This window comes from Anomaloglossus baeobatrachus, chromosome 7 (genome assembly GCF_048569485.1).
Source record: "Anomaloglossus baeobatrachus isolate aAnoBae1 chromosome 7, aAnoBae1.hap1, whole genome shotgun sequence".
In the NCBI taxonomy this organism is placed as follows: Eukaryota; Metazoa; Chordata; class Amphibia; order Anura; family Aromobatidae; genus Anomaloglossus; species Anomaloglossus baeobatrachus.
Window position 1 is genome coordinate 7,618,018 of NC_134359.1, and position 25,376 is coordinate 7,643,393.

The 25,376-nt window shown below is 56.1% G+C and overlaps 1 protein-coding gene across 4 annotated transcripts in view; it reads left to right on the plus strand.

Annotated features, from left to right (window-relative positions):
- Nucleotides 1–24,389, plus strand: part of MYLK (myosin light chain kinase) — a 146,583-nt gene extending 122,194 nt beyond the window's left edge. For all 4 annotated transcript variants that reach the window (XM_075317006.1, XM_075317007.1, XM_075317009.1 and 1 more), the window contains 8 exons: nt 1,299–1,502; nt 5,235–5,452; nt 6,111–6,234; nt 20,096–20,248; nt 20,593–20,716; nt 22,038–22,167; nt 23,662–23,790; nt 23,871–24,389. In XM_075317006.1, coding sequence (XP_075173121.1) covers nt 1,299–1,502; nt 5,235–5,452; nt 6,111–6,234; nt 20,096–20,248; nt 20,593–20,716; nt 22,038–22,167; nt 23,662–23,790; nt 23,871–24,130 — 1,342 coding nt within the window. In that variant the 3' untranslated portion in view covers nt 24,131–24,389. The remainder of the gene's footprint in view (nt 1–1,298; nt 1,503–5,234; nt 5,453–6,110; nt 6,235–20,095; nt 20,249–20,592; nt 20,717–22,037; nt 22,168–23,661; nt 23,791–23,870) is intronic.
- The last annotated feature ends 987 nt before the right edge of the window (nt 24,390–25,376 follow it).

Sequence of the window (25,376 nt, forward strand, 5' to 3'; positions counted from 1 at the left end):
CACAGTGACTGCACCAGCAGAATAGTGAGTGCAGCTCTGGAGTATAATACAGGAGGTAACTCAGGATCAGTAATGTATGTACACAGTGACTGCACCAGCAGAATAGTGAGTGCAGCTCTGGAGTATAATACAGGAGGTAACTCAGGATCAGTAATGTAATGTATGTACACAGTGACTGCACCAGCAGAATAGTGAGTGCAGCTCTGGAGTATAATGCAGGCTGTATCAGGCTCAGTATTGTATGAACACAGTAACTGCAGCAGCAGAATAGTGAGTGCAGCTCTGGAGTATAATACAGGAGGTAACTCAGGATCAGTAATGCAATGTATGTACGCAGTGACTGCACCAGCAGAATAGTGAGTGCAGCTCTGGAGTATAATACAGGAGGTAACTCAGGATCAGTAATGTATGTACACAGTAACTGCAGCAGCAGAATAGTGAGTGCAGCTCTGGAGTATAATACAGGAGGTAACTCAGGATCAGTAATGCAATGTATGTACGCAGTGACTGCACCAGCAGAATAGTGAGTGCAGCTCTGGAGTATAATGCAGGCTGTATTAGGCTCAGTATTGTATGTACATAGTGACTGCACCAGGTTTTAAAAACTTTGATGGAGAAACCATTTGGAGAACATTCTCGTACTAACAATGAAGTAGCTTTTCCATTGAATTGCAGTGGGGGAGTGTAGACATCTTTGAGCAGGGTGTTCGCTGTCCTCTCCCTGGTCGTTGTGCAGTTGCCTCCTCTCAGTTTGGAGGATTGGACGTTGCAGGCTGATGAATGTTTTTGTTCTCTATGCAGTTGCACATTTTGGGTTGTGGTGCGGTGGTCTCCCCGTTGTGGGGGGATTGTGAGCTCTGAGTTCTTGTCTTCTGGGGGTTTGTGGTTCTCCGCAGACGACCCTGGGAAAGTCTGGAGATGGGTCAGCGGCTTGTTGCTTGGTATCAGCTTTGCTGGTGACCGGCAGATGTGCAGCCCCTGTCCGTGGCTCACGGTGGGATGGATGACCCGTGCTGTGCAGACCCCGCAGCTCCTGCAGGGATGCCCACCCACGCTGCCCACACGGCTGCTCGCACACTGGCCACATCTGTGGATCTCTCTCAGCTACACGGCTGCTGGTGATCACCCAGCTTTTCCAGGATCAGAGGCCTGTATGGAAGGATGAGCGGGTGTCGGGGGTCCTCCGGCAGGGTCGGGGGTCCTCCGGCAGGGTCGGGGGTCCTCCGGCAGGGTCGGGGGGTCAGCTATGTTTTGGGTTGCACAGAGCCTCAGATGTCGGGTTGTGTTTCTCCTCACAGGGGAAAGTTCGGACAAGTGTTCCGCATCGTGGACAAGAAGACGAAGAAGGTTTGGGCCGGAAAGTTCCTGAAGGCTTATTCTGCCAAAGACAAGGAAAGCATCAGGCAGGAGATCGACATCATGAACTGCCTGCACCACCCCAAACTGGTGCAATGTGTGGACGCCTTCGAGTCCAAGAGCGACATGGTGATGGTGCTGGAACTGTGAGTAATGGCGGAGGGGCAGAGCGAGCAGGGTGAGCAGAGCGAGCAGGGTGAGCAGGGGGCGAGCAGAGCGAGGGTGAGCAGAGCGAGGGTGAGCAGGGCGAGGGTGAGCAGGGTGAGCAGAGCGAGGGTGAGCAGAGCAAGGGTGAGCAGGGCGAGGAGTGAGCAGGGTGAGCAGAGCGAGGGTGAGCAGAGCAAGGGTGAGCAGGGCGAGGGTGAGCAGAGCAAGCAGGGCGAGCAGGACGAGGTTGAGCAGAGCGAGCAGGGATGAGCAGAGCAAGGGTGAGCAGGGGCGAACGGGGTGAGCAGGGGCGAGGGTGAGCAGGGCGAGGGTGACCAGGGGCGAGAAGGGTGAGCAGGGCAACCAGGGTTAGCAGGGCGAGGGTGAGCAGAGTGAGCAGGACAAGGTTGAGCAGAGCGAGGGTGAGCAGGGGCGAACAGGGTGAGCAGGGGCAAGGGTGAGCAGGGGCGAGGGTGAGCAGGGCAACCAGGGTGAGCAGGGCGAGGGTGAGCAAAGCGAGGGTGAGCAGGGGCGAGTTGGGTAAGCAGAGCGAGCAGGGTGAGTTGGGCAAGCAGAGCGAGCAAGGCGAGGGTGAGCTGGGCAAGCAGAGCGAGCAGGGCGAGGGTGAGCAGGGCGAGGGCGACCAGGGGCGAGCAGGGCGAGGGTGAGCAGGGCGAGCAGGGCAACCAGGGTGAGCAGGGCGAGGGTGAGCAGGGCGAGGGTGAGCTGGGTGAGCAGAGCGAACAGGATGAGCAGAGCAAGCAGGGTGAGCAGAGTGAGCAGGTCGAGGGTGAGCAGAGCAAGCAGGTCAAGCAGGGCGCGGGTGAGCAGGTCGAGCAGGATAGAGCGAGCAGGATAGAGCGAGCAGGATAGAAGCGAGCAGGATAGAGCGAGGCAGGGTGAGCTGGGTGATACAAAACTATGTAAGGTAGTTAACACAAAGGAGGACAGTTTGCAACTACAGATGGATTTGAGTAAATTGGAGAATTGGGCTGAAAAATGGCAAATGAGGTTTTAACACAGATAAGTGTAAGGTTATGCACATGGGAAGGAGAAACAGAAGCTTCGATTACTTACTAAATGGGAAACCGCTGGGGAAATCAGACATGGAAAAAGACTTAGGCATCTTAGTCAATAAGAAGCTAAATTGGAGTGCCCAGTGTCAGGCAGCAGCCACCAAAGCAAATAGGGTGATGGGATGCATTAGAAGAGGTCTGGGGGCACGAGATGAAAACATCATTCTCCCTCTGTACAAATCACTCGTCAGACCACACTTGGAGTATTGTGTGCAATTTTGGGCGCCGGTGCTCAAGAAAGACATTACTGAACTTGAAAGGGTTCAGAGGCGGCTACTAAAATAATAAATGGAATGGGTGCATTACAATACACGGAAAGGTTATCAAAATTAGGTCTATTTACTCTAGAAAAGAGAAGACTTAGGGGAGACCTAATAAATATGTACAAATATATCAGAGGGCCATATAGAGATCTCTCCCATGATCTGTTTGTACCAAGGACTATGACAAGAACAAGGGGGCATTCTTTTCGATTGGAGGAAAGAAAATTCCTACATCAGCATAGAAAAGGGTTCTTCACGGTAAGAGCAGTGAGGCTCTGGAACTCTCCTCCTGGGAAGTGGTGATGGCCACTCACTGAATGAATTTAAGAGAGGAATGGAGGCTTTTCTTGTTAGCAAAAGTATAGAAGGTTATAAATAGCATAATCTTACAGGTAGATAGAAGAGCGACCAAGATTATTAGAGGAATGGGTGGGCTGCAATACCAAGACAGGTTATTAAACTTGGGGTTAGTTAGTTAGGAAAAACAAAGGCTTAGGGGGATCTAATCACAATGTATAAATATATGAGGGGACAGTACAGAGACCTTTCCAAAGATCTTTTTACACCTAGGCCTGCGACTGGACAACGGGGGCATCCGCTACGTCTTGAGGAAAGAAGGTTTAATCATAATCACAGACGAGGATTCTTTACTGTACGAGCAGTGACTGTGGAACTCTCTGCCGCATGATGTTGTAATGAGGGATTCACTACTAACATTAAGCAGAGCCAGAGCCTGGATGCCTTTCCTGAAAAATATAATATTACCAGTTATGTATATTAGATTTTATGACAGGGTATTGCTCCAGGGAACTAGTCTGATTGCCGGATGTGGACGAAGGAAGGATTTTTTTTTCCCCATTGGCGCTTATTTGACACATTGGGGTTTTTTTTGCCTTCCTCTGGATCAACATGTTAGGCTACGGTGAACTAGATGGACTTAGAGTCTCCCTTCAACCTTAAAAACTATGAAACTATGAAACTATGACAGAGCGAGCAGGGCATGCAGGGTGAGCAGGGCTGACTGTCTGGGACCGCATTCCCCCCCAAAATCACCAGATACTGCACAATATCACTGCTCTGTGGTCCCAGGGGCTCTAACAACAAGACAAGGGCTGTCCTGCTCAGTAAATAGAATGTGCTGCTGTGTATGTATGTACCTTACATCCTCTGTGCTGCTGTGTATGTATGTACCTAACATCCTCTGTGCTGCTGTGTATGTATGTACCTGACATCCTCTGTGCTGCTGTGTATGTATGTACCTAACATCCTCTGTGCTGCTGTGTATGTATGTACCTGACATCCTCTGTGCTGCTGTGTAGGTATGTACCTGACATCCTCTGTGCTGCTGTGTATGTATGTACCTGACATCCTCTGTGCTGCTGTGTATGTACAGTATGTACCTGACATCCTCTGTGCTGCTGTGGCAGGGTCTCTGGAGGGGGCTGTGTATGTAGCTGACATCCTCTGTGCTGCTGTGTATGTAGCTGACATCCTCTGTGCTGCTGTATATGTAGCTGACATCCTCTGTGCTGCTGTGGCAGGGTCTCTGGAGGGGGCTGTGTATGTAGCTGACATCCTCTGTGCTGCTGTGTATGTAGCTGACATCCTCTGTGCTACTGTGGCAGGGTCTCTGGAGGGGGCTGTGTATGTAGCTGACATCCTCTGTGCTGCTGTGTATGTAGCTGACATCCTGTGTGCTGCTGTGTATGTACCTGACATCCTCTGTGCTGCTGTGGCAGGGTCTCTGGAGGGGGCTGTGTATGTAGCTGACATCCTCTGTGCTGCTGTGTATGTTCCTGACATCCTCTGTGCTGCTGTGGCAGGGACTCTGGAGGGGGCTGTGTATGTAGCTGACATCCTCTGGCTGCTGTGTATGTTCCTGACCTCCTCTGTGCTGCTGTGTATTTTCCTGACCTCCTCTGTGCTGCTGTGGCAGGGTCTCTGGAGGGGGCTGTGTATGTAGCTGACATCCTCTGTGCTGCTGTGTATGTAGCTGACATCCTGTGTGCTGCTGTGTATGTTCCTGACATCCTCTGTGCTGCTGTGGCAGGGTCTCTGGAGGGGGCTGTGTATGTAGCTGACATCCTCTGTGCTGCTGTGTATGTAGCTGACATCCTGTGTGCTGCTGTGTATGTTCCTGACATCCTCTGTGCTGCTGTGGCAGGGACTCTGGAGGGGGCTGTGTATGTAGCTGACATCCTCTGTGCTGCTGTGTATGTAGCTGACATCCTGTGTGCTGCTGTGTATGTTCCTGACATCCTCTGTGCTGCTGTGGCAGGGACTCTGGAGGGGGCTGTGTATGTAGCTGACATCCTCTGTGCTGCTGTGTATGTAGCTGACATCCTGTGTGCTGCTGTGTATGTTCCTGACATCCTCTGTGCTGCTGTGGCAGGGTCTCTGGAGGGGAGCTGTTTGAGCGGATCATTGATGAGGACTTTGAGCTGTCGGAGCGGGAGGTGATCAAGTACATGAAGCAGATCGCGGAGGGCGTGGAGTTCATTCACAAGCAGGGCATCGTGCACCTGGACCTGAAGCCCGAGAACATCATGTGCGTCAACAAGACCGGAACCAAGATCAAGCTGATCGACTTTGGCCTGGCCCGGAGATTAGGTGCGTGTCTATTCCTCTGTGCTGCTGTGGATGTTCCCATGATCTCCTGGCCCCTCCCCGCTGTATCTTCCCCATATCTGCTCCCTGGAATCTAATCGCGGTGCGATCTTGTGTCGCTCGCCGCTCTGAAGCTCGTTAAGGCTGTTATTATGGTTGGACATTCCTCGGATGTGACGGGAGCTGATTCCTGTCCTTTTTTGGTGTTTAACGTCTTCTGTAAAGTTCATTTCAGATAATCCGGCAGCGGAGACCTCTGTCTTCTCTCTCCTCCTCAGAGCCCCATACATGTAACAGCAAGGTAGAGGCGAACCACAACTCCCAGCAGAGCCGAGCAGCCACATACAGTTTAATCAAAAGGACCACCTGTCACTGAAATGGCTGATAACAGAGAGTAATAGATTGTAGTCACCTGTTCTACAGTCTCCTCCCCCAGTAAATGGCTGATAACAGGGAGTAATGGATTGTAGTCACCTGTCATACAGTCTCCTCCCCCAGTAATGGCTGATAACAGGGAGTAATAGATTGTAGTCACCTTCCCCACAGTTGACTCCCCCCCCACCCCCACCCCCGTTATAGGCTGATAACAGAGAGCTGTAGATTGCATTCTCGGATATGTAAGGGCTCTGATTATCTGGGATCTTTTCTTCTTATGTTGCAGAAAACACACCGAATCTTAAAGTGTTATTCGGGACCCCTGAATTTGTGGCCCCCGAGGTGATCAATTATGAGCCAATCGGATACGCCACGGACATGTGGAGCATCGGAGTCATCTGCTACATTCTGTAAGTAGGAATCCCCCTGGCACTGTGGGGGTTAATGCGGACTGTTGAGCCGTGTCTGATGTGTGTATTGCTGGGTGGAGAGGTGACTACACTGACAGGCGTCCTGCAGGACCTTCACTGCCGGCTGTGCCGGTGCTCCGCTGACAGGCGTCCTGCAGGACCTTCACTGCCGGCTGTGCCGATGCTCCACTGACAGGCGTCCTGCAGGAGCTTCACTGCCGGCTGTGCCGATGCTCCACTGACAGGCGTCCTGCAGGAGCTTCACTGCCGGGTGTGCCGCTGCTCCACTGACAGGCGTCCTGCAGGACCTTCACTGCCGGCTGTGCCGGAGCTCCGCTGACAGGCGTCCTGCAGGACCTTCACTGCCGGCTGTGCCGATGCTCCACTGACAGGCGTCCTGCAGGAGCTTCACTGCCGGCTGTGCCGATGCTCCACTGACAGGCGTCCTGCAGGACCTTCACTGCCGGCTGTGCCGATGCTCCGCTGACAGGCGTCCTGCAGGAGCTTCACTGCTGGTTGTGCCGATGCTCCACTGACAGGCGTCCTGCAGGAGCTTCACTGCCGGCTGTGCCGATGCTCCACTGACAGGCGTCCTGCAGGACCTTCACTGCCGGCTGTGCCGATGCTCCACTGACAGGCGTCCTGCAGGAGCTTCACTGCCGGCTGTGCCGATGCTCCACTGACAGGCGTCCTGCAGGAGCTTCACTGCCGGCTGTGCCGATGCTCCACTGACAGGCGTCCTGCAGGAGCTTCACTGCCGGCTGTGCCGATGCTCCACTGACAGGCGTCCTGCAGGAGCTTCACTGCCGGCTGTGCCGATGCTCCACTGACAGGCGTCCTGCAGGACCTTCACTGCCGGCTGTGCCGCTGCTCCACTGACAGGCGTCCTGCAGGAGCTTCACTGCCGGCTGTGCCGATGCTCCACTGACAGGCGTCCTGCAGGAGCTTCACTGCCGGCTGTGCCGATGCTCCACTGACAGGCGTCCTGCAGGACCTTCACTGCCGGCTGTGCCGATGCTCCACTGACAGGCGTCCTGCAGGAGCTTCACTGCCGGCTGTGCCGATGCTCCACTGACAGGCGTCCTGCAGGAGCTTCACTGCCGGCTGTGCCGATGCTCCACTGACAGGCGTCCTGCAGGAGCTTCACTGCCGGCTGTGCCGATGCTCCACTGACAGGCGTCCTGCAGGAGCTTCACTGCCGGCTGTGCCGATGCTCCACTGACAGGCGTCCTGCAGGAGCTTCACTGCCGGCTGTGCCGATGCTCCACTGACAGGCGTCCTGCAGGACCTTCACTGCCGGCTGTGCCGATGGTACACTGACAGGCGTCCTGCAGGAGCTTCACTGCCGGCAGTGCCGATGCTCCACTGACAGGCGTCCTGCAGGAGCTTCACTGCCGGCTGTGCCGATGCTCCACTGACAGGCGTCCTGCAGGAGCTTCACTGCCGGCTGTGCCGATGCTCCACTGACAGGCGTCCTGCAGGAGCTTCACTGCCGGCTGTGCCGATGCTCCACTGACAGGCGTCCTGCAGGACCTTCACTGCCGGGTGTGCCGATGCTCCACTGACAGGCGTCCTGCAGGAGCTTCACTGCCGGGTGTGCCGATGCTCCACTGACAGGCGTCCTGCAGGAGCTTCACTGCCGGGTGTGCCGATGCTCCACTGACAGGCGTCCTGCAGGACCTTCACTGCCGGGTGTGCCGATGCTCCACTGACAGGCGTCCTGCAGGACCTTCACTGCCGGGTGTGCCGATGCTCCACTGACAGGCGTCCTGCAGGACCTTCACTGCCGGGTGTGCCGATGCTCCGCTGACAGGCGTCCTGCAGGACCTTCACTGCCGGGTGTGCCGATGCTCCACTGACAGGCGTCCGGCAGGACCTTCACCGCCGGGTGTGCCGATGCTCCACTGACAGGCGTCCTGCAGGACCTTCACTGCCGTTTGTGCCGCTGCTGATGCTGTATTGACAGGCGTCCTGCAAGACCTTCACTGCCGGGTGTGCCGATGCTCCACTGACAGGCGTCCTGCAGGACCTTCACTGCCGGGTGTGCCGATGCTCCACTGACAGGCGTCCTGCAGGACCTTCACTGCTGGCTGTGCCGATGCTCCACTGACAGGCGTCCTGCAGGACCTTCACTGCCGGCTGTGCCGATGCTCCACTGACAGGCGTCCTGCAGGAGCTTCACTGCCGGCTGTGCCGATGCTCCACTGACAGGCGTCCTGCAGGACCTTCACTGCTGGCTGTGCCGATGCTCCACTGACAGGCGTCCTGCAGGACCTTCACTGCCGGGTGTGCCGATGCTCCACTGACAGGCGTCCTGCAGGACCTTCACTGCCGGGTGTGCCGATGCTCCACTGACAGGCGTCCTGCAGGACCTTCACTGCCGGGTGTGCCGATGCTCCACTGACAGGCGTCCTGCAGGAGCTTCACTGCCGGGTGTGCCGATGCTCCACTGACAGGCGTCCTGCAGGAGCTTCACTGCCGGCTGTGCCGATGCTCCACTGACAGGCGTCCTGCAGGACCTTCACTGCCGGCTGTGCCAATGCTCCACTGACAGGCGTCCTGCAGGACCTTCACTGCCGGCTGTGCCGATGCTCCACTGACAGGCGTCCTGCAGGACCTTCACTGCCGGCTGTGCCGATGCTCCACTGACAGGCGTCCTGCAGGACCTTCACTGCCGCCGCCAGTGCTGCACTGATCTCCGGTCGGTCTGCTTTCACATTCCATGTAACAAGTAGTTTCCACTTCCTCACACCGGACCCAGATTCCTACTAATGGTTATTGGGGAACAGCGAGTGACAGGGAGGAAGCTTGGCACTCGGGGTACAGACGTGAGCTTGGCACTCGGGGTACAGACGTGAGCTTGGCACTCGGGGTACAGACGTGAGCTTGGCACTCGGGGTACAGACGTGAGCTTGGCACTCGGGGTACAGACGTGAGCTTGGCACTCGGGGTACAGACGTGAGCTTGGGACTCGGGGTACAGACGTGAGCTTGGCACTCGGGGTACAGACGTGAGCTTGGCACTCGGGGTACAGATGTGAGCTTGGCACTCGGGGTACAGACGTGAGCTTGACGTGTGGGGTACAGACGTGAGCTTGACGTGTGGGGTACAGACGTGAGCTTAGCACTCGGGGTACAGACGTGAGCTTGGTGCGTGGGGTACAGACGTGAGCTTGGCACTCGGGGTACAGACGTGAGCTTGGCACTCGGGGTACAGATGTGAGCTTGGCACTCGGGGTACAGACGTGAGCTTGGCGTGTGGGGTACAGACGTGAGCTTGGCACTCGGGGTACAGACGTGAGCTTGGCGCGTGGGGTACAGACGTGAGCTTGGCGCGTGGGGTACAGACGTGAGCTTGGCACTCGGGGTACAGACGTGAGCTTGGCACTCGGGGTACAGACGTGAGCTTGGCACTCGGGGTACAGACGTGAGCTTGGCGCGTGGGGTACAGACGTGAGCTTGGCACTCGGGGTACAGACGTGAGTTTGGCACTCGGGGTACAGACGTGAGCTTGGCACTCGGGGTACAGACGTGAGCTTGGCGCGTGGGGTACAGACGTGAGCTTGGCACTCGGGGTACAGACGTGAGCTTGGCACTCGGGGTACAGACGTGAGCTTGGCACTCGGGGTACAGACGTGAGCTTGGCACTCGGGGTACAGACGTGAGCTTGGCGCGTGGGGTACAGACGTGAGCTTGGCGCGTGGGGTATAGACGTGAGCTTAGTACTCGGGGTACAGACGTGAGCTTGGCACTCGGGGTACAGACGTGAGTTTGGCACTCGGGGTACAGACGTGAGCTTGGCACTCGGGGTACAGACGTGAGCTTGGCGCGTGGGGTACAGACGTGAGCTTGGCACTCGGGATACAGACGTGAGCTTGGCACTCGGGGTACAGACGTGAGCTTGGCACTCGGGGTACAGACGTGAGCTTGGCACTCGATTGTCATCTCATCTCCATGTTGTACTTGTCCCTATCATGTACACCCCTTTCACATGTAAAGCGCCATGGAATACAGTAGATGGCGCTATAATAATAATAATCTCCAGAGATCACAAAATGTATGAAAAATTAGAATGAAAATTCCCAAATGGACTTTGAATAAACGTCCGGTGTGTGAGCGTGTGGTCACTCGTCCTTCGGAGGGGTCTCATCACGCACCGCTGTCCAGGGCACCGCAGCTTGTCTTGGAACTGTACACTGCTCATACGGTGGCACCCCCTGGTGGCGTCTAGACCTGTTCACCAAGGGCTGGAGTTCTGGTACAATGGCTGGGCCTTGTAGAGGTCAGTACGACGCTCCAGAAATGTTTCCATCCAGCTACAGATCAGAGGCGCTCCCCTATAAGATCTCTGCGCCCCTTTAACACATCTGATACCAGTGATCTATGGCCGGCTGTCTGCCCCCGCACTGTCCTCACTCCTGCCCCCATATCTGTACAGTCGCTGCGCCCCTGTAACACGTCTGATACCAGTGATCTGTGGCCGGCTGTCTGCCCCCGCACTGTCCTCACTCCTGCCCCCCATATCTGTACAGTCGCTGCACCCCTGTAACACGTCTGATACCAGTGATCTATGGCCGGCTGTCTGCCCCCGCACTGTCCTCACTCCTGCCCCCCATATCTGTACAGTCGCTGCGCCCCTGTAACACGTCTCATACCAGTGATCTGTGGCCGGCTGTCTGCCCCCGCACTGTCCTCACTCCTGCCCCCATATCTGTACAGTCGCTGCGCCCCTGTAACACGTCTGATACCAGTGATCTGTGGCCGGCTGTCTGCCCCCGCACTGTCCTCACTCCTGCCCCCCATATCTGTACAGTCGCTGCACCCCTGTAACACGTCTGATACCAGTGATCTATGGCCGGCTGTCTGCCCCCGCACTGTCCTCACTCCTGCCCCCCATATCTGTACAGTCACTGCGCCCCTGTAACACGTCTCATACCAGTGATCTGTGGCCGGCTGTCTGCCCCCGCACTGTCCTCACTCCTGCCCCCCATATCTGTACGATCGCTGCTCCCCTGTAACACGTCTGATACCAGTGATCTGTGGCCGGCTGTCTGCCCCCGCACTGTCCTCACTCCTGCCCCCCATATCTGTACAGTCGCTGCACCCCTGTAACACGTCTGATACCAGTGATTGTGAGGCAAATCCCGGGATATGAAGATGAATTATGACTCCAGTCATAATCTCTCATCACTCCCTGGCAGTGCCCCCTCCCTTCTTGTTCTCAGTGTTCCACTTACACCTCCATGGCCATGTCCTGTGATATGGAAATGAGGTGGTGTGGGAACAATGGACACAGGATGACTCCCTGCCGTCACCCTGTAACAAGAGTTGTATCTCATTAGCAAGGCTATGGAACTAGCTAGACAGAACGACTCCAGTAAAAAATGGTTCATATCTCGCAAGCCATATTTCCGATAAATATGGCAACCATAAAAATGGTGTCTCCGCATGTGGACGATGCCGGCACCCCCTTTTTATGGGAGCAGGACATTGGGAAATGCCCCAGGCGTGATATCAGCCAATGGGGAACTGGCAGACAGGTCATGAGTCCCCTCGTTCTGTAGCTAAATTCATAACTGTCACAATGAGAGCATTGGCGTCCGCCTACGACGCTCCCAGGCAAAGTTATGGCCAATATCCCCTTTGCTGGATAATTCTGATCCATGCAGGGGGAGTGGCAGTGCTTCCCTGTGAGGTCACTAAGGTAGGAGGGGACCTGGATCTGCCCAGGTTGATAACCCTACTTCGGCCATTTTCCAGTGTTCTTCTGCTCGGGGGCCTGGTTGGGAAAGACCTGTGAGGGAGTTCCTGGAAACCTGGTCTACAGCGCCCCCCTGTGGCCAGACGCACAAGGTAACTGATTGAATTTGCATACCTGTTTGTAACCCATGCTTTGATTGTAACTGTACTCTGACATATGTATATTCTGTAGATTCCCTATTGTATATATTGTAGTTTCTAGTGTGCTTTAGGCTGATTAAATTATATAATTAATCTTGGGCTGTTCTGTTATCTCGATCTAGAATCCCACGTCTGTGTGTTCGGCTAATAGTTACCGTGAAGCGGTTGGTGGCAGCGAGTTGTGCCAAGGATTATTGTGGGGAGGCCAGTGAGATTCAGGGAGGTTTTATATATTCCGCCCGCGGAGGTCGGGGGAATATATACCCTACTCTCACCGGGGACCCTTCAATAATCGGCATAAGTAGTATAGCGGCCTCCTTGCTTATGGTCGGGCAATTCCATAATTGGCCTGACTATAAGAGGGGCGCTAGAGAGCGCGTCACGTGCTCTGTCTGTCGGTCGGGAGGTATAAAGGAGGGGTGACCCCCACTTGTTACCCCCCGATTGTGACGTACTGGTAGCCAGCGCGGGGGATTTCTGAGTGACCCCCCCGGTGGTTTGTGACATATTGGTGGCATAGCGGTGGGATCGAGATAATAGTGTGTGTGAGTGTGAGACCCATACTCCCAGACACTAAAGACTGCCTGCAGCAGCTGTGGCTGCTGGGGTCTTCAGACTAGCTCAACACTAGAGTGTCAGAGTGCAGATACTGTAAGGTGTGTGGAGGCATCAGGTGTCAGTTCTGTGTCAGTGACCAAAAGTCTGCAAGAATGGCTGATGGCACCAGGAGCAGAGCTATGCAACTGGCCAATGCTAAGGCAGGAGCCGAAGAGAGGGAGGACGGTGCTGTGGACAGCAATGAGGAGGTTGCCCACGAGTCCTCCAGGAGCTCGACGCCAGAAAACCGTTCTGCCGAGGACATTGCGCAACCTGGCACTGCTGGACAAGATGAGGAGGAGCTCACCCAAGGTTCCTCAACGAGCCAGATGCCAGCCCTCCGCTCGGAAAGGGACAGTGAATCGCCTAGCTCTGCAGCGTGCCGCAGATCACCACGTGCCATTCCACCGAGCCTGGGAGGCTCGGATAGCCTTCTTCAAATGGCTATGGCCCTTCTCCAGGCTGGAGACCAGAAGGGCTACAAGGAACTCCTGGCAGAGCGCAGGGCAGAGCGGCAGGCAGCGCGTGACGCTGAGGCTGCGGAGCGGCACGCAGAGCGTGAGGCTGCGGAGCGAGAGCGGCAGGCAGCGCGTGAAGAGCGAGAGCGACAGGCAGACCGTGACTACCAGCTGCAGCTAGCTCAGCTCCGGCCCTCATCAGCCACATGTGACCTTCAAGACACCAAACTTCCAAAGGTCCGTGTTGAGGACTTTCCCGTGCTGGAGAAGGATGGAGACTTGGACTCTTTCTTGACTGCTTTTGAACGGACTTGCTTGCAGCACCATCTGGACAAGGACCAGTGGGCCAAATACCTGACCCCCCGTTTAAGGGGTAAGGCCCTGGAAATCCTTGGGGACTTGCCTGCTGAGGCAGATCAGGGCTACGACACCATCAAGCGGGCCCTGATCCAACAGTACAACCTCACTCCAGAGTCCTACCGCAAGACGTTCCGGAGCCTACAGAAGGGACCAAAGGACTCCTGGGCTGACCACCGGCGGGCACTTGCCCGAGCTGCCGACCACTGGACCCAAGGCCTGCAGCTTTCCACCGGACCGGAGATCCTGGACTTGTTCATCACGGAGCAACTCTTGTGGAACTGCCCTGAGGATCTCCGCCAGTTCATCCGAGACCAGAAGCCAAAGGGGTCCACGGCTACAGCTGCCCTGGCCGATGACTACACCAACAATCGGGCTCCGGAAGCCAGGAGAGCGGCCACCAGCAGCACCTGGAGAGGGGGTAAGATGAATTCTGCGACTGCCCCACCTGCCCCTAGACTGCAGGGGGTGTCCCCCTCAACTCCCCTCTCCAGGCCCGTGGCAGAGCCAAGACGGTGCCACCAGTGCAACCTACCTGGACACTTCAAGGCCATGTGCCCTCAGCGTCCCAAGGCCCCGGCTCCGTCCCCGTCCCAAGGGCCGCCCAAGGTGTATTGTGTGGGTGGGGGTGGTGGTAGGTCCCTGGACAGCTTCCAACCTGTCACCGTCGGCCGGTCTGTGACCATAGGACTGCGAGACAGCGCCTCGGAGGTGACTCTGGTGCGGCCTGAGATGGTGTCCCCCCAAGACTTGATCCCTGGAAAAACCCTCGCTGTCTCCGGGATTGGAGGCATTGACCCGGCGCTGCCTGTTGCTGACATTTATGTGGACTGGGGCGCAGGGCGAGGGGTGAGGGAGGTGGGGGTAACTGATCGGATCCCCGCAAACGTGCTACTTGGGACAGATTTGGGGCAGATAACCTCCCAGTTTGGGCCCCCCCCAAGGGCTGAACCTTCAGCCAGTACTGACGTGCCTCCGGACAATGTTAATGTGTTATCCATGAATGATGTAAGGGAGGAGGGAGTGAACTCTGATATTTCTGCTTGCACAGACACCATAGACACACACGCAGCTGCAGCTGTGACAGGGGAGGGGGTCAGAGAAAGGTGTGACAATGCCTCTACAAGTAACCAGCCTGTGAGCTGGGATCTGCTGCCCTCTGCAGGGATAAGCAGAGAGCAGGGTGCTGCAGGGGGAGGACCAGTGTGTGGGGTGGGGGCTACCACAGCAAATGTGGGGTCCCCAGAGATTTCACAGCGGGGTTCTGTTGCTGCAGGAGGGGAACAGGCAGGTGAGATTGGGGCCGGTCCAGGAGCGGAAGTGCTCCCAGGTAAGATCTCGGTGCATGGTTCCCCCACAACCGGGGTGTCAGGAAGCCAGGTAGGTCTGCCTGAACCGGCGACTTGGTCAGGAACGGAGGAGGAGCAGGCACGACCCACGGTCGCAGCGGCTGTGGCCGCTGTCACCCGCAGTGGGAGTGCTGGAAGCCAAGGGGCCTCCCGGAGGTCCGATAGCTCTTCCCCTTCTGACCAAGTGGCAGCCGAGTCAGGTGGAGGCCAGGACACAGGTCCCGGGGTACTGACTGAAGATGTGACAGTCTCGTCGATTCTGGCCACATCTAGTCAGGGGTTTCAGGCAGCGTTAGAAGCTGACGACAGCCTGAAAGCTCTTAAGGAGCAGGCGGCACAGCCTCCCTCGGACTCGGACCCGGAGCGAGTGGTCTGGGACCAAGGACGGCTGTACCGGGCCACGGTCCAGCAGGGTTCACCGGAGGCGTGGCCCAGGGACCGACAGTTGGTGGTACCCTATCCGTTCCGGACGGAGTTGTTGCGGATCGCACATGAGATTCCGATGGCCGGACACCTAGGGATCGCTAAGACCAAGGCCAGGTTAAACCAGCATTTCTACTGGCCAAAAATGGGGGCCGATGTGGCTGCCTACTGCCGTTCGTGTGAAACCTGTCAGAGAGTGGGGAAGGCGGGGCCACACCCCAAAGCCCCACTAGTATCTCTGCCAGTCATCGATGAGCCTTTCAGGAGGGTGGCTGTGGATCTGGTCGGCCCGCTGGCCATCCCCAGCAGCTCCGGGAAACGCTTCATACTGACGGTAGTGGACTATGCCACCCGGTACCCAGAAGCAGTGGCCTTGTCGTCCATTCGGGCTGACAAGGTGGCCACCGCATTGCTGGAGATTTTCTCCCGAGTGGGTTTTCCCCAGGAAATGCTCACTGACCGGGGGACCCAATTCATGTCCCAGCTGATGGAGGCCCTCTGTAAGCAAGTCCAGGTGCGACATCTGGTGGCCAGCCCGTACCATCCACAGACTAATGGCCTGTGCGAGCGGTTCAATGGCACCTTAAAGCAGATGCTTAAGATGTTGGTCGACTCCCATGGGCGTGACTGGGAGCGGTATCTCCCACACCTGTTATTTGCTTACCGGGAGGTTCCACAGGCCTCAACAGGATTCTCACCGTTTGAGCTCCTGTACGGGCGACGTGTGCGGGGCCCCCTGGCTCTGGTGAAAGAGGCTTGGGAAGGGGATTTGGCCACCCCTGGAGTGTCGGTTATCGAGTATGTCATGCGCTTCCGGGACAAAATGCAGGCCTTGACGCAACTGGTACACGACAATATGGCTCAAGCCCAGGCCGATCAGAAGCGTTGGTACGACCAGAACGCTTGTGAGAGGACCTACCAAGTGGGTCAAAAGGTGTGGGTACTGGTCCCCGTACCACAGGACAAGCTTCAGGCAGCCTGGGAAGGCCCATACCTCGTGTACCAGCAGCTCAACCCTGTGACGTACCTGGTCACCCTGGACCCTGCCCGTGGAAGGCGGAAGCCCTTCCATGTGAACATGATGAAGGCACATCATGAGCGGGAGGCATGTGCGCTCCCCGTGTGCAACCTGCCCGAGGAGGGAGAAGCGGAAACCCTCTTGGATATGCTAGCCCAGGTTAGGGCAGGCGGATCCATTGAGGATGTGGAGGTTGGCCACCAGCTCTTGGAGGACCAACGGTCCCAGCTGTGGGCCACCCTACACCCCTTCCGGGGGTTGTTTACCAACCAGCCCGGAAGGACTGACTTGGCTGTCCATCACGTGGACACTGGGGATCATCCCCCGATCCGGCGTTCAGCATATCGGGTCTCCCTGGAGGTGCAGCAACACATGCGCCAGGAGATTGACGAGATGCTGAAGCTGGGGGTGATCCAGGCATCCAACAGCGCTTGGGCCTCGCCTGTAGTCCTCGTCCCTAAGAAGGACCGAACCACGCGGTTCTGCGTGGACTACAGGGGGCTCAATGCGGTCACGGTCGCCGATGCGTACCCAATGCCACGCATCGATGACCTGCTCGATCAGTTGGCCGGGGCTCAGTACCTGACCATCATGGATCTGAGCCGGGGATATTGGCAGATCCCCCTGACTCGCAAGGCCAGGGAACGCTCTGCCTTTATTACCCCATTTGGACTGTACGAGTCCACGGTGATGCCATTCGGGATGAGGAATGCCCCTGCCACTTTCCAGCGGATGGTCAACACCCTGCTCAAAGGACTTGAAGGGTACGCGGCCGCGTACCTGGATGACATTGCCGTCTTCAGTCCCACCTGGGAGGACCACCTAGAGCATCTAGCACAGGTGCTCAGGCGGATCCACCGGGCAGGTTTGACCATCAAGCCGGGAAAGTGTCAGCTGGCCATGAGCGAGGTCCAGTACCTCGGTCACCGGGTAGGTGGGAGAACACTGAAGCCCGAGCCTGAGAAAGTGGAAGCCATCGCATCCTGGCCCACCCCCAGGACCAAGAAGCAGGTGATGTCCTTCTTGGGGACCGCTGGGTACTATAGGAGGTTTGTTCCATGCTATAGTAGCCTGGCAAAGCCCTTGACGGACCTCACCAAGAAGAAGCTGCCCTCTGCAGTCGATTGGACAATGGACTGCGAGACAGCCTTCCGGGCCCTAAAGGACGCCCTGTCCAGCCCGCCCGTGCTACAGGCAGCCGACTTCACGCGGCCGTTTGTAGTACAGACCGACGCCAGTGACTTCGGCCTCGGTGCGGTGCTCAGCCAGGTGGACTCTGCGAACCAAGAGCACCCAGTCTTGTACCTGAGCAGGAAGCTGTTACCAAGGGAAGTTGCCTATGCCACGATGGAGAAGGAGTGCCTGGCCATAGTGTGGGCCCTGCAGCGTCTGCAACCCTATCTATACGGGCGCCACTTCATCGTGGAGACGGACCACAATCCCCTCAGCTGGTTGCACACCGTCTCTGGGACGAATGGGCGATTGTTGCGATGGAGCCTTGCGCTCCAGCAATACAACTTCACCATTCGCCACAAAAGGGGCCGTGACCACGGTAACGCAGACGGGCTGTCCCGACAAGGAGAGGTCGCGGACGGGCGCATGGGGGAACACCGGAGTGTGCTGCCCCCTAGCGCCCTCAAAAGGGGGGAGGTGTGAGGCAAATCCCGGGATATGAAGATGAATTATGACTCCAGTCATAATCTCTCATCACTCCCTGGCAGTGCCCCCTCCCTTCTTGTTCTCAGTGTTCCACTTACACCTCCATGGCCATGTCCTGTGATATGGAGATGAGGTGGTGTGGGAACAGTGGACACAGGATGACTCCCTGCCGTCACCCTGTAACAAGAGTTGTATCTCATTAGCAAGGCTATGGAACTAGCTAGACAGAACGACTCCAGTAAAAAATGGTTCATATCTCGCAAGCCATATTTCCGATAAATATGGCAACCATAAAAATGGTGTCTCCGCATGTGGACGATGCCGGCACCCCCTTTTTATGGGAGCAGGACATTGGGAAATGCCCCAGGCGTGATATCAGCCAATGGGGAACTGGCAGACAGGTCATGAGTCCCCTCGTTCTGTAGCTAAATTCATAACTGTCACAATGAGAGCATTGGCGTCCGCCTACGACGCTCCCAGGCAAAGTTATGGCCAATATCCCCTTTGCTGGATAATTCTGATCCATGCAGGGGGAGTGGCAGTGCTTCCCTGTGAGGTCACTAAGGTAGGAGGGGACCTGGATCTGCCCAGGTTGATAACCCTACTTCGGCCATTTTCCAGTGTTCTTCTGCTCGGGGGCCTGGTTGGGAAAGACCTGTGAGGGAGTTCCTGGAAACCTGGTCTACAGCGCCCCCCTGTGGCCAGACGCACAAGGTAACTGATTGAATTTGCATACCTGTTTGTAACCCATGCTTTGATTGTAACTGTACTCTGACATATGTATATTCTGTAGATTCCCTATTGTATATATTGTAGTTTCTAGTGTGCTTTAGGCTGATTAAATTATATAATTAATCTTGGGCTGTTCTGTTATCTCGATCTTGAATCCCACGTCTGTGTGTTCGGCTAATAGTTACCGTGAAGCGGTTGGTGGCAGCGAGTTGTGCCAAGGATTATTGTGGGGAGGCCAGTGAGATTCAGGGAGGTTTTATATATTCCGCCCGCGGAGGTCGGGGGAATATATACCCTACTCTCACCGGGGACCCTTCAATAATCGGCATAAGTAGTATAGCGGCCTCCTTGCTTATGGTCGGGCAATTCCATAATTGGCCTGACTATAAGAGGGGCGCTAGAGAGCGCGTCACGTGCTCTGTCTGTCGGTCGGGAGGTATAAAGGAGGGGTGACCCCCACTTGTTACCCCCCGATTGTGACGTACTGGTAGCCAGCGCGGGGGATTTCTGAGTGACCCCCCCGGTGGTTTGTGACAGTGATCTATGGCCGGCTGTCTGCCCCCGCACTGTCCTCACTCCTGCCCCCATATCTGTACAGTCGCTGCACCCCTGTAACACGTCTCATACCAGTGATCTGTGGCCGGCTGTCTGCCCCCGCACTGTCCTCACTCCTGCCCCCCATATCTGTACAGTCGCTGCACCCCTGTAACACGTCTGATACCAGTGATCTATGGCCGGCTGTCTGCCCCCGCACTGTCCTCACTCCTGCCCCCATATCTGTACAGTCGCTGCGCCCCTGTAACACGTCTGATACCAGTGATCTGTGGCCGGCTGTCTGCCCCCGCACTGTCCTCACTCCTGCCCCCCATATCTGTACAGTCGCTGCACCCCTGTAACACGTCTGATACCAGTGATCTATGGCCGGCTGTCTGCCCCCGCACTGTCCTCACTCCTGCCCCCATATCTGTACAGTCGCTGCGCCCCTGTAACACGTCTGATACCAGTGATCTGTGGCCGGCTGTCTGCCCCCGCACTGTCCTCACTCCTGCCCCCCATATCTGTACAGTCGCTGCACCCCTGTAACACGTCTGATACCAGTGATCTATGGCCGGCTGTCTGCCTCCGCACTGTCCTCACTCCTGCCCCCCATATCTGTACAGTCGCTGCGCCCCTGTAACACGTCTGATACCAGTGATTCGTGGCCGGCTGTCTGCCCCCGCACTGTCCTCACTCCTGCCCCCCATATCTGTACAGTCGCTGCGCCCCTGTAACACGTCTGATACCAGTGATTCGTGGCCGGCTGTCTGCCCCCGCACTGTCTGCCCCCGCACTGTCCTCACTCCTGCCCCCTCTCTGCTTCTCTTCCAGGGTTAGCGGCCTCTCGCCATTCATGGGGGATAACGATAATGAGACCTTGGCGAACGTCACCTCAGCGACCTGGGACTTTGATGATGAAGCTTTTGATGAGATTTCGGAGGAGGCCAAGACCTTTATCAGCAAACTCCTGAAGAAGGACATGAAGTAAGTGCCCCCTGCACAGGCGGCCGTTAGGGCAGGGGAGGGGTCTGGTTGTCACTAGAGGAGGACACGTTGTTTCCAGGGACACAGGAGGCTTCAGTTACTAATGTCTCGCTTCACCTCTCAGTGTGATTGGTGGACTTGATCCATGCGTTATCCATCAGGCAGCTTCATTTGGGTCGTTTTCCAGTACATTTGTGAGTTCAGCTCTGGATGTAAGATTCGGATCTACACTGTGAGGTTATATATGTGGAGTCTGTAGAGGCCGCGCTCCTCGGATCATGTTCGGTGCAGGTGCAGTCATTTTGGGCTTGGACCTCACATTTATGGTTTCTGTTTCTCGGCAGGAACCGCCTGAATTGTACAGAATGTCTGCAGCACACCTGGCTGCAGCAAGACACCAGCACCATGGAGGCCAAGAAGCTGTCCAAGGAGAGGATGAAGAAGTACATGGCGCGGCGGAAGTGGCAGGTAACATGGCGGCAAGACCACGGGGCCTCCAATACTGCTCTTCCTATTATATCTCATTGTACAAGTGATGACCTGGTCCAGCGAGGGGCCACATACATCCACGGGGGCCCCAGCAAATGCAGCCAAGCGGGCCACAGACAGCCGAGGGGGCCACAGACAGCCGAGGGGGCCACAGACAGCCGAGGGGGCCACATACATCCGAGGGAGTCCCAGCAAATGCAGCCAAGTGGGCCACAGACAGCCGAGGGGGCCATAGACAGCCAAGCGGGCCACAGACAGCCGAGGGGCCACAGACAGCCGAGGGGGCCACAGACAGCCGAGGGGCCACATACATCCGAGGGAGTCCCAGCAAATGCAGCCAAGCGGGCCACATACAGACATACAGCCGAGGTGACCACATGCAGCCTAGGTGACCACATGCAGCTGAGGGGGCCACATACAGCCGAGGTGGCCACATACAGCCGAGGTGCCACATGCAGCCGAGGGGGCCACAGACAGCCGAGGGGGCAACATACAGCCGAGGGGGCCACAGACAGCCGAGGGGGCCACAGACAGCCGAGGTGACCACATGCAGCCTAGGTGACCACATGCAGCTGAGGGGGCCACATACAGCCGAGGTGGCCACATACAGCCGAGGTGCCACATGCAGCCGAGGGGGCCACAGACAGCCGAGGGGGCAACATACAGCCGAGGGGGCCACAGACAGCCGAGGGGGCCACAGACAGCCGAGGGGGCAACATACAGCCGAGGGGGCCACAGACAGCCGAGGGGGCCACAGACAGCCGAGGTGACCACATGCAGCCTAGGTGACCACATGCAGCTGAGGGGGCCACATACAGCCGAGGTGGCCACATACAGCCGAGGTGCCACATGCAGCCGAGGGGGCCACAGACAGCCGAGGGGGCAACATACAGCCGAGGGGGCCACAGACAGCCGAGGGGGCCACAGACAGCCGAGGTGACCACATGCAGCCTAGGTGACCACATGCAGCTGAGGGGGCCACATACAGCCGAGGGGGCCACATACAGCCGAGGTGGCCACATGCAGCCGAGGGGGCCACATGCAGCCGAGGGGTCCACATGCAGCCGAGGGGACCACATACAGCCGAGGGGGCCCCAGCACGTGCTGCCAGAAGTGACACATTTACACCCTGAAGGCTGACCCCATGACCCCGTTTGTGCAGGTCCCATCTTTTGCCATCTCGGGGCTCACTATATTGCACAGACTTTCTTGGGTCACTCTTATTATGACGTGAGGAGAGGGGATTCAAGCATAATAACCCAAGTTGAGGAAATGATGAAGTCTTGTCTCTTCCTTCCAGAAAACAGGGCACGCGGTGCGAGCTATCGGGCGGCTGTCATCCATGGCCATGATCTCCGGGCTGAGCGGCCGGAAGTCGTCTGGAAGCGCCCCGACCAGCCCCCTGTCTACAGAGGCAGAAGGCACAGAAGGTGAGGAGCTGTACCCCAGGATGAGGTTTGGGGGGTACACTGACAGATACAATGTGTGTTTCTGGCTGAGCTGTATACTGCTCAGGAAAGGGATACGGTGGTCACCAAACTTCCCATGAACCCACTGATACATTGAAGCAAACATTCTGGACACAAGATTTTACACTCTGATACATTGTAGTAAACCTTCAGCTGTGAGATGTACGGAGCCCGGCCGGAAACAAAGATGGCGCCGGCAATCCGAGATCTTCAAAAGATATTTACCGTACTTTGTATATCATTGAACATTGAAATTACATCACCTGAAGGAGAAGTGAATGATGGAGATGACGGGACGGAGACGTTGCAACAACTGCAGGACGTCTACAGGCTGAGCCTCGTGCACAAATCCTGGCACCTGCGGCCTCAGCCGCCATCACAGATCCAGTGTAATCATCGACCATTGACTTCCCCGATGTGCTCGATGGAGACAAGTCTGGAGATTCCAGAGATGCTGCAGCCACGAGAGACAAGTCCGGAGACGCTGCAGCCATTGGAAGATAAGTTCGGATACGCTGCAGCCATGAAAGACAAGTCCAGAGACGCTGCAGCCACAAGAGACAAGTCTGGAGATGCTGCAGCCACAAGTGATAAGTCCAGAGATGCTGCAGTCACAAGAGACAAGTCCAGAGATGCTGCAGCCATTGGGAGAAAGATCCAGAGATGCTGCAGTCACAAGAGAAAAGTCCAGAGATGCTGCAGTCACAAGAGACAAGTCCGGAGATGCTGCAGCCATGGGAGACAAGTCCAGAGACGCTACAGTCACAAGAGACAAGTCTGGAGAAGCTGCAGCCATGGGGAGACAAGTTTGGATACGCTGCAGCCATGAAAGACAAATCCAGAGACGCTGCAGCCACAAGAGACGAGTCCAGAGAAGCTGCAGCCACGGGAGACAAGTCTGGAAACGCTGCAGTCACAAGAGAGAAGTCCAGAGATGCTGCAGCCATGGGGAGACAAGTCCGGAGACGCTGCAGCCACGGGAGACAAGTCCGGAGACGCTGCAGCCACAAGAGACAAGTCCGGAGACGCTGCAGCCACAAGAGACAAGTCCAGAGATGCTGCAGCCAGGGGACACAAGTCCAGAGACGCTGCTGGTGTCTATTGATTTTGTGATTTCCATTATTCCAGATACTTTTTAGTTTCTTTTATTTGTGATCGTGTGTCTCAGGGCAGACGGAGCTGCTTCCAGACAGGGGGACAAACAATGCAGAATATTTGCTAATGGACTAAAGGGGGGAATTGCGGCAGATAAGAACATTTGGCCCAAAGAGATCTGGAAAATATTGCGGCATTGCAGCACCGCGCTTCCATTCTACAAAGCTTTACTGACCTCTAGACAGCTGCCTCATAAATGACAATGCATTCTAGAGGAAGAGCTCTGTGCAGAGCTGGGGGGTTGGCGCAGTGTGTCATATGTATACGGTACAGTACCGGTAACACTGTTGTTTCTTGCAGAGGATAACCAGGCTTTCTTGGAATCTGTATCTGAGGAGCGACCCCCCTCAAAGCCGGTATTCACCAGGACCATCATGGACATTGAGGTTGTAGAGGGCAGCGCCGCCAGGTTTGACTGCAGGATTGAAGGTGATCTTTGGGGTTGCGGGGCATTGGGGGAGGGGTGGACAATGTGTATTGCCCCCTGCTAATAACCCTGCACTCTCCAGGGCATCCTGATCCGGAGGTGATCTGGTACAAGGACGATCAGCCCATCAAGGAGTCGCGTCACTTCCAGATTGACTACGACGAGGATGGGAACTGCTCCCTGACCATCGCCGAGGTGTGCGGGGACGACGATGCCAAGTACACCTGCAAAGCCATCAACAGCCAGGGGGAGGCGAGCTGCAAAGCCGAGCTCCTGGTGGAAGTGATGGCCGAGGAAGAGGAAGAAGAGGAGGAAGAAGAGGAGGAGGAGGAGGAGGAGTGAATCAATATTCCATACAGGACATATTACTAGCCACAAACTACAGGGAAATTTTCCCACCTGAATCCCATAAAGACACTCAACGAAAAGCTGGAAGTCCTATTCCACCGCACTCCGTCCTCCGCCTGTAACGCCCTGCACCGGGGACTGTCTCACCGCGCACTCGATATATACAGAATATACACTGATCCGCCATCATCCGATGAGAAGCACAAAACCAGGAGGGAAGATGGCAGACCATGTGGGGGGCGGATGCAATGCAGGGGGGACGCAATGCAGGGGGGAATGGGGCGGATGTATTGAGAATACCGTGTATCCTACAAGACAATGCAGGAGTGTGAGTGGGGGGACGTGATGTAGTGTGAGTGGGGGGGACGCATTGTAGTGTGAGTGGAGGGGACGCGTTGTAGTGTGGGTGGGGATATGATGTACTATATGGGGGATACATTGTAGTGTGAGTGGAGGGACGCGATCTAGTGTGTATGGGGGGGACGCATTGTGGTGTGAGTGGGGATACAATGTACTATATGGGGGGGTCCATTGTAGTGTGTATGGGGGGATACGATGGACTATATGGGGGATACATTGTAGTGTGTATGGGGGGATGCAATGTAGTGTGAGTGGGGATATGATGTACTATATGGGGGTACATTGTAGTGTGTATGGGGGGATACGATGTACTATATGGGGAATACATTGTAGTGTGTATGGGGGGATACGATGTACTATATGGGGGATACATTGTAATGTGTATGGGGGGATGCAATGTAGTGTGAGTGGGGATATGATGTACTATATGGGGGTACATTGTAGTGTGTATGGGGGGATACGATGTACTATATGGGGAATACATTGTAGTGTGTATGGGGGGATACGATGTACTATATGGGGGATACATTGTAATGTGTATGGGGGGATGCAATGTAGTGTGAGTGGGCATACGATGTACTATATGGGGGAAACATTGTAGTGTGTATGGGGGGATACGATGTACTATATGGGGAATACATTGTAGTGTGTATGGGGGGATACGATGTACTATATGGGGGATACATTGTAATGTGTATGGGGGGATGCAATGTAGTGTGAGTGGGCATATGATGTACTATATGGGGGTACATTGTAGTGTGTATGGGGGGATACGATGTACTATATGGGGAATACATTGTAGTGTGTATGGGGGGATACGATGTACTATATGGGGGATACATTGTAATGTGTATGGGGGGATGCAATGTAGTGTGAGTGG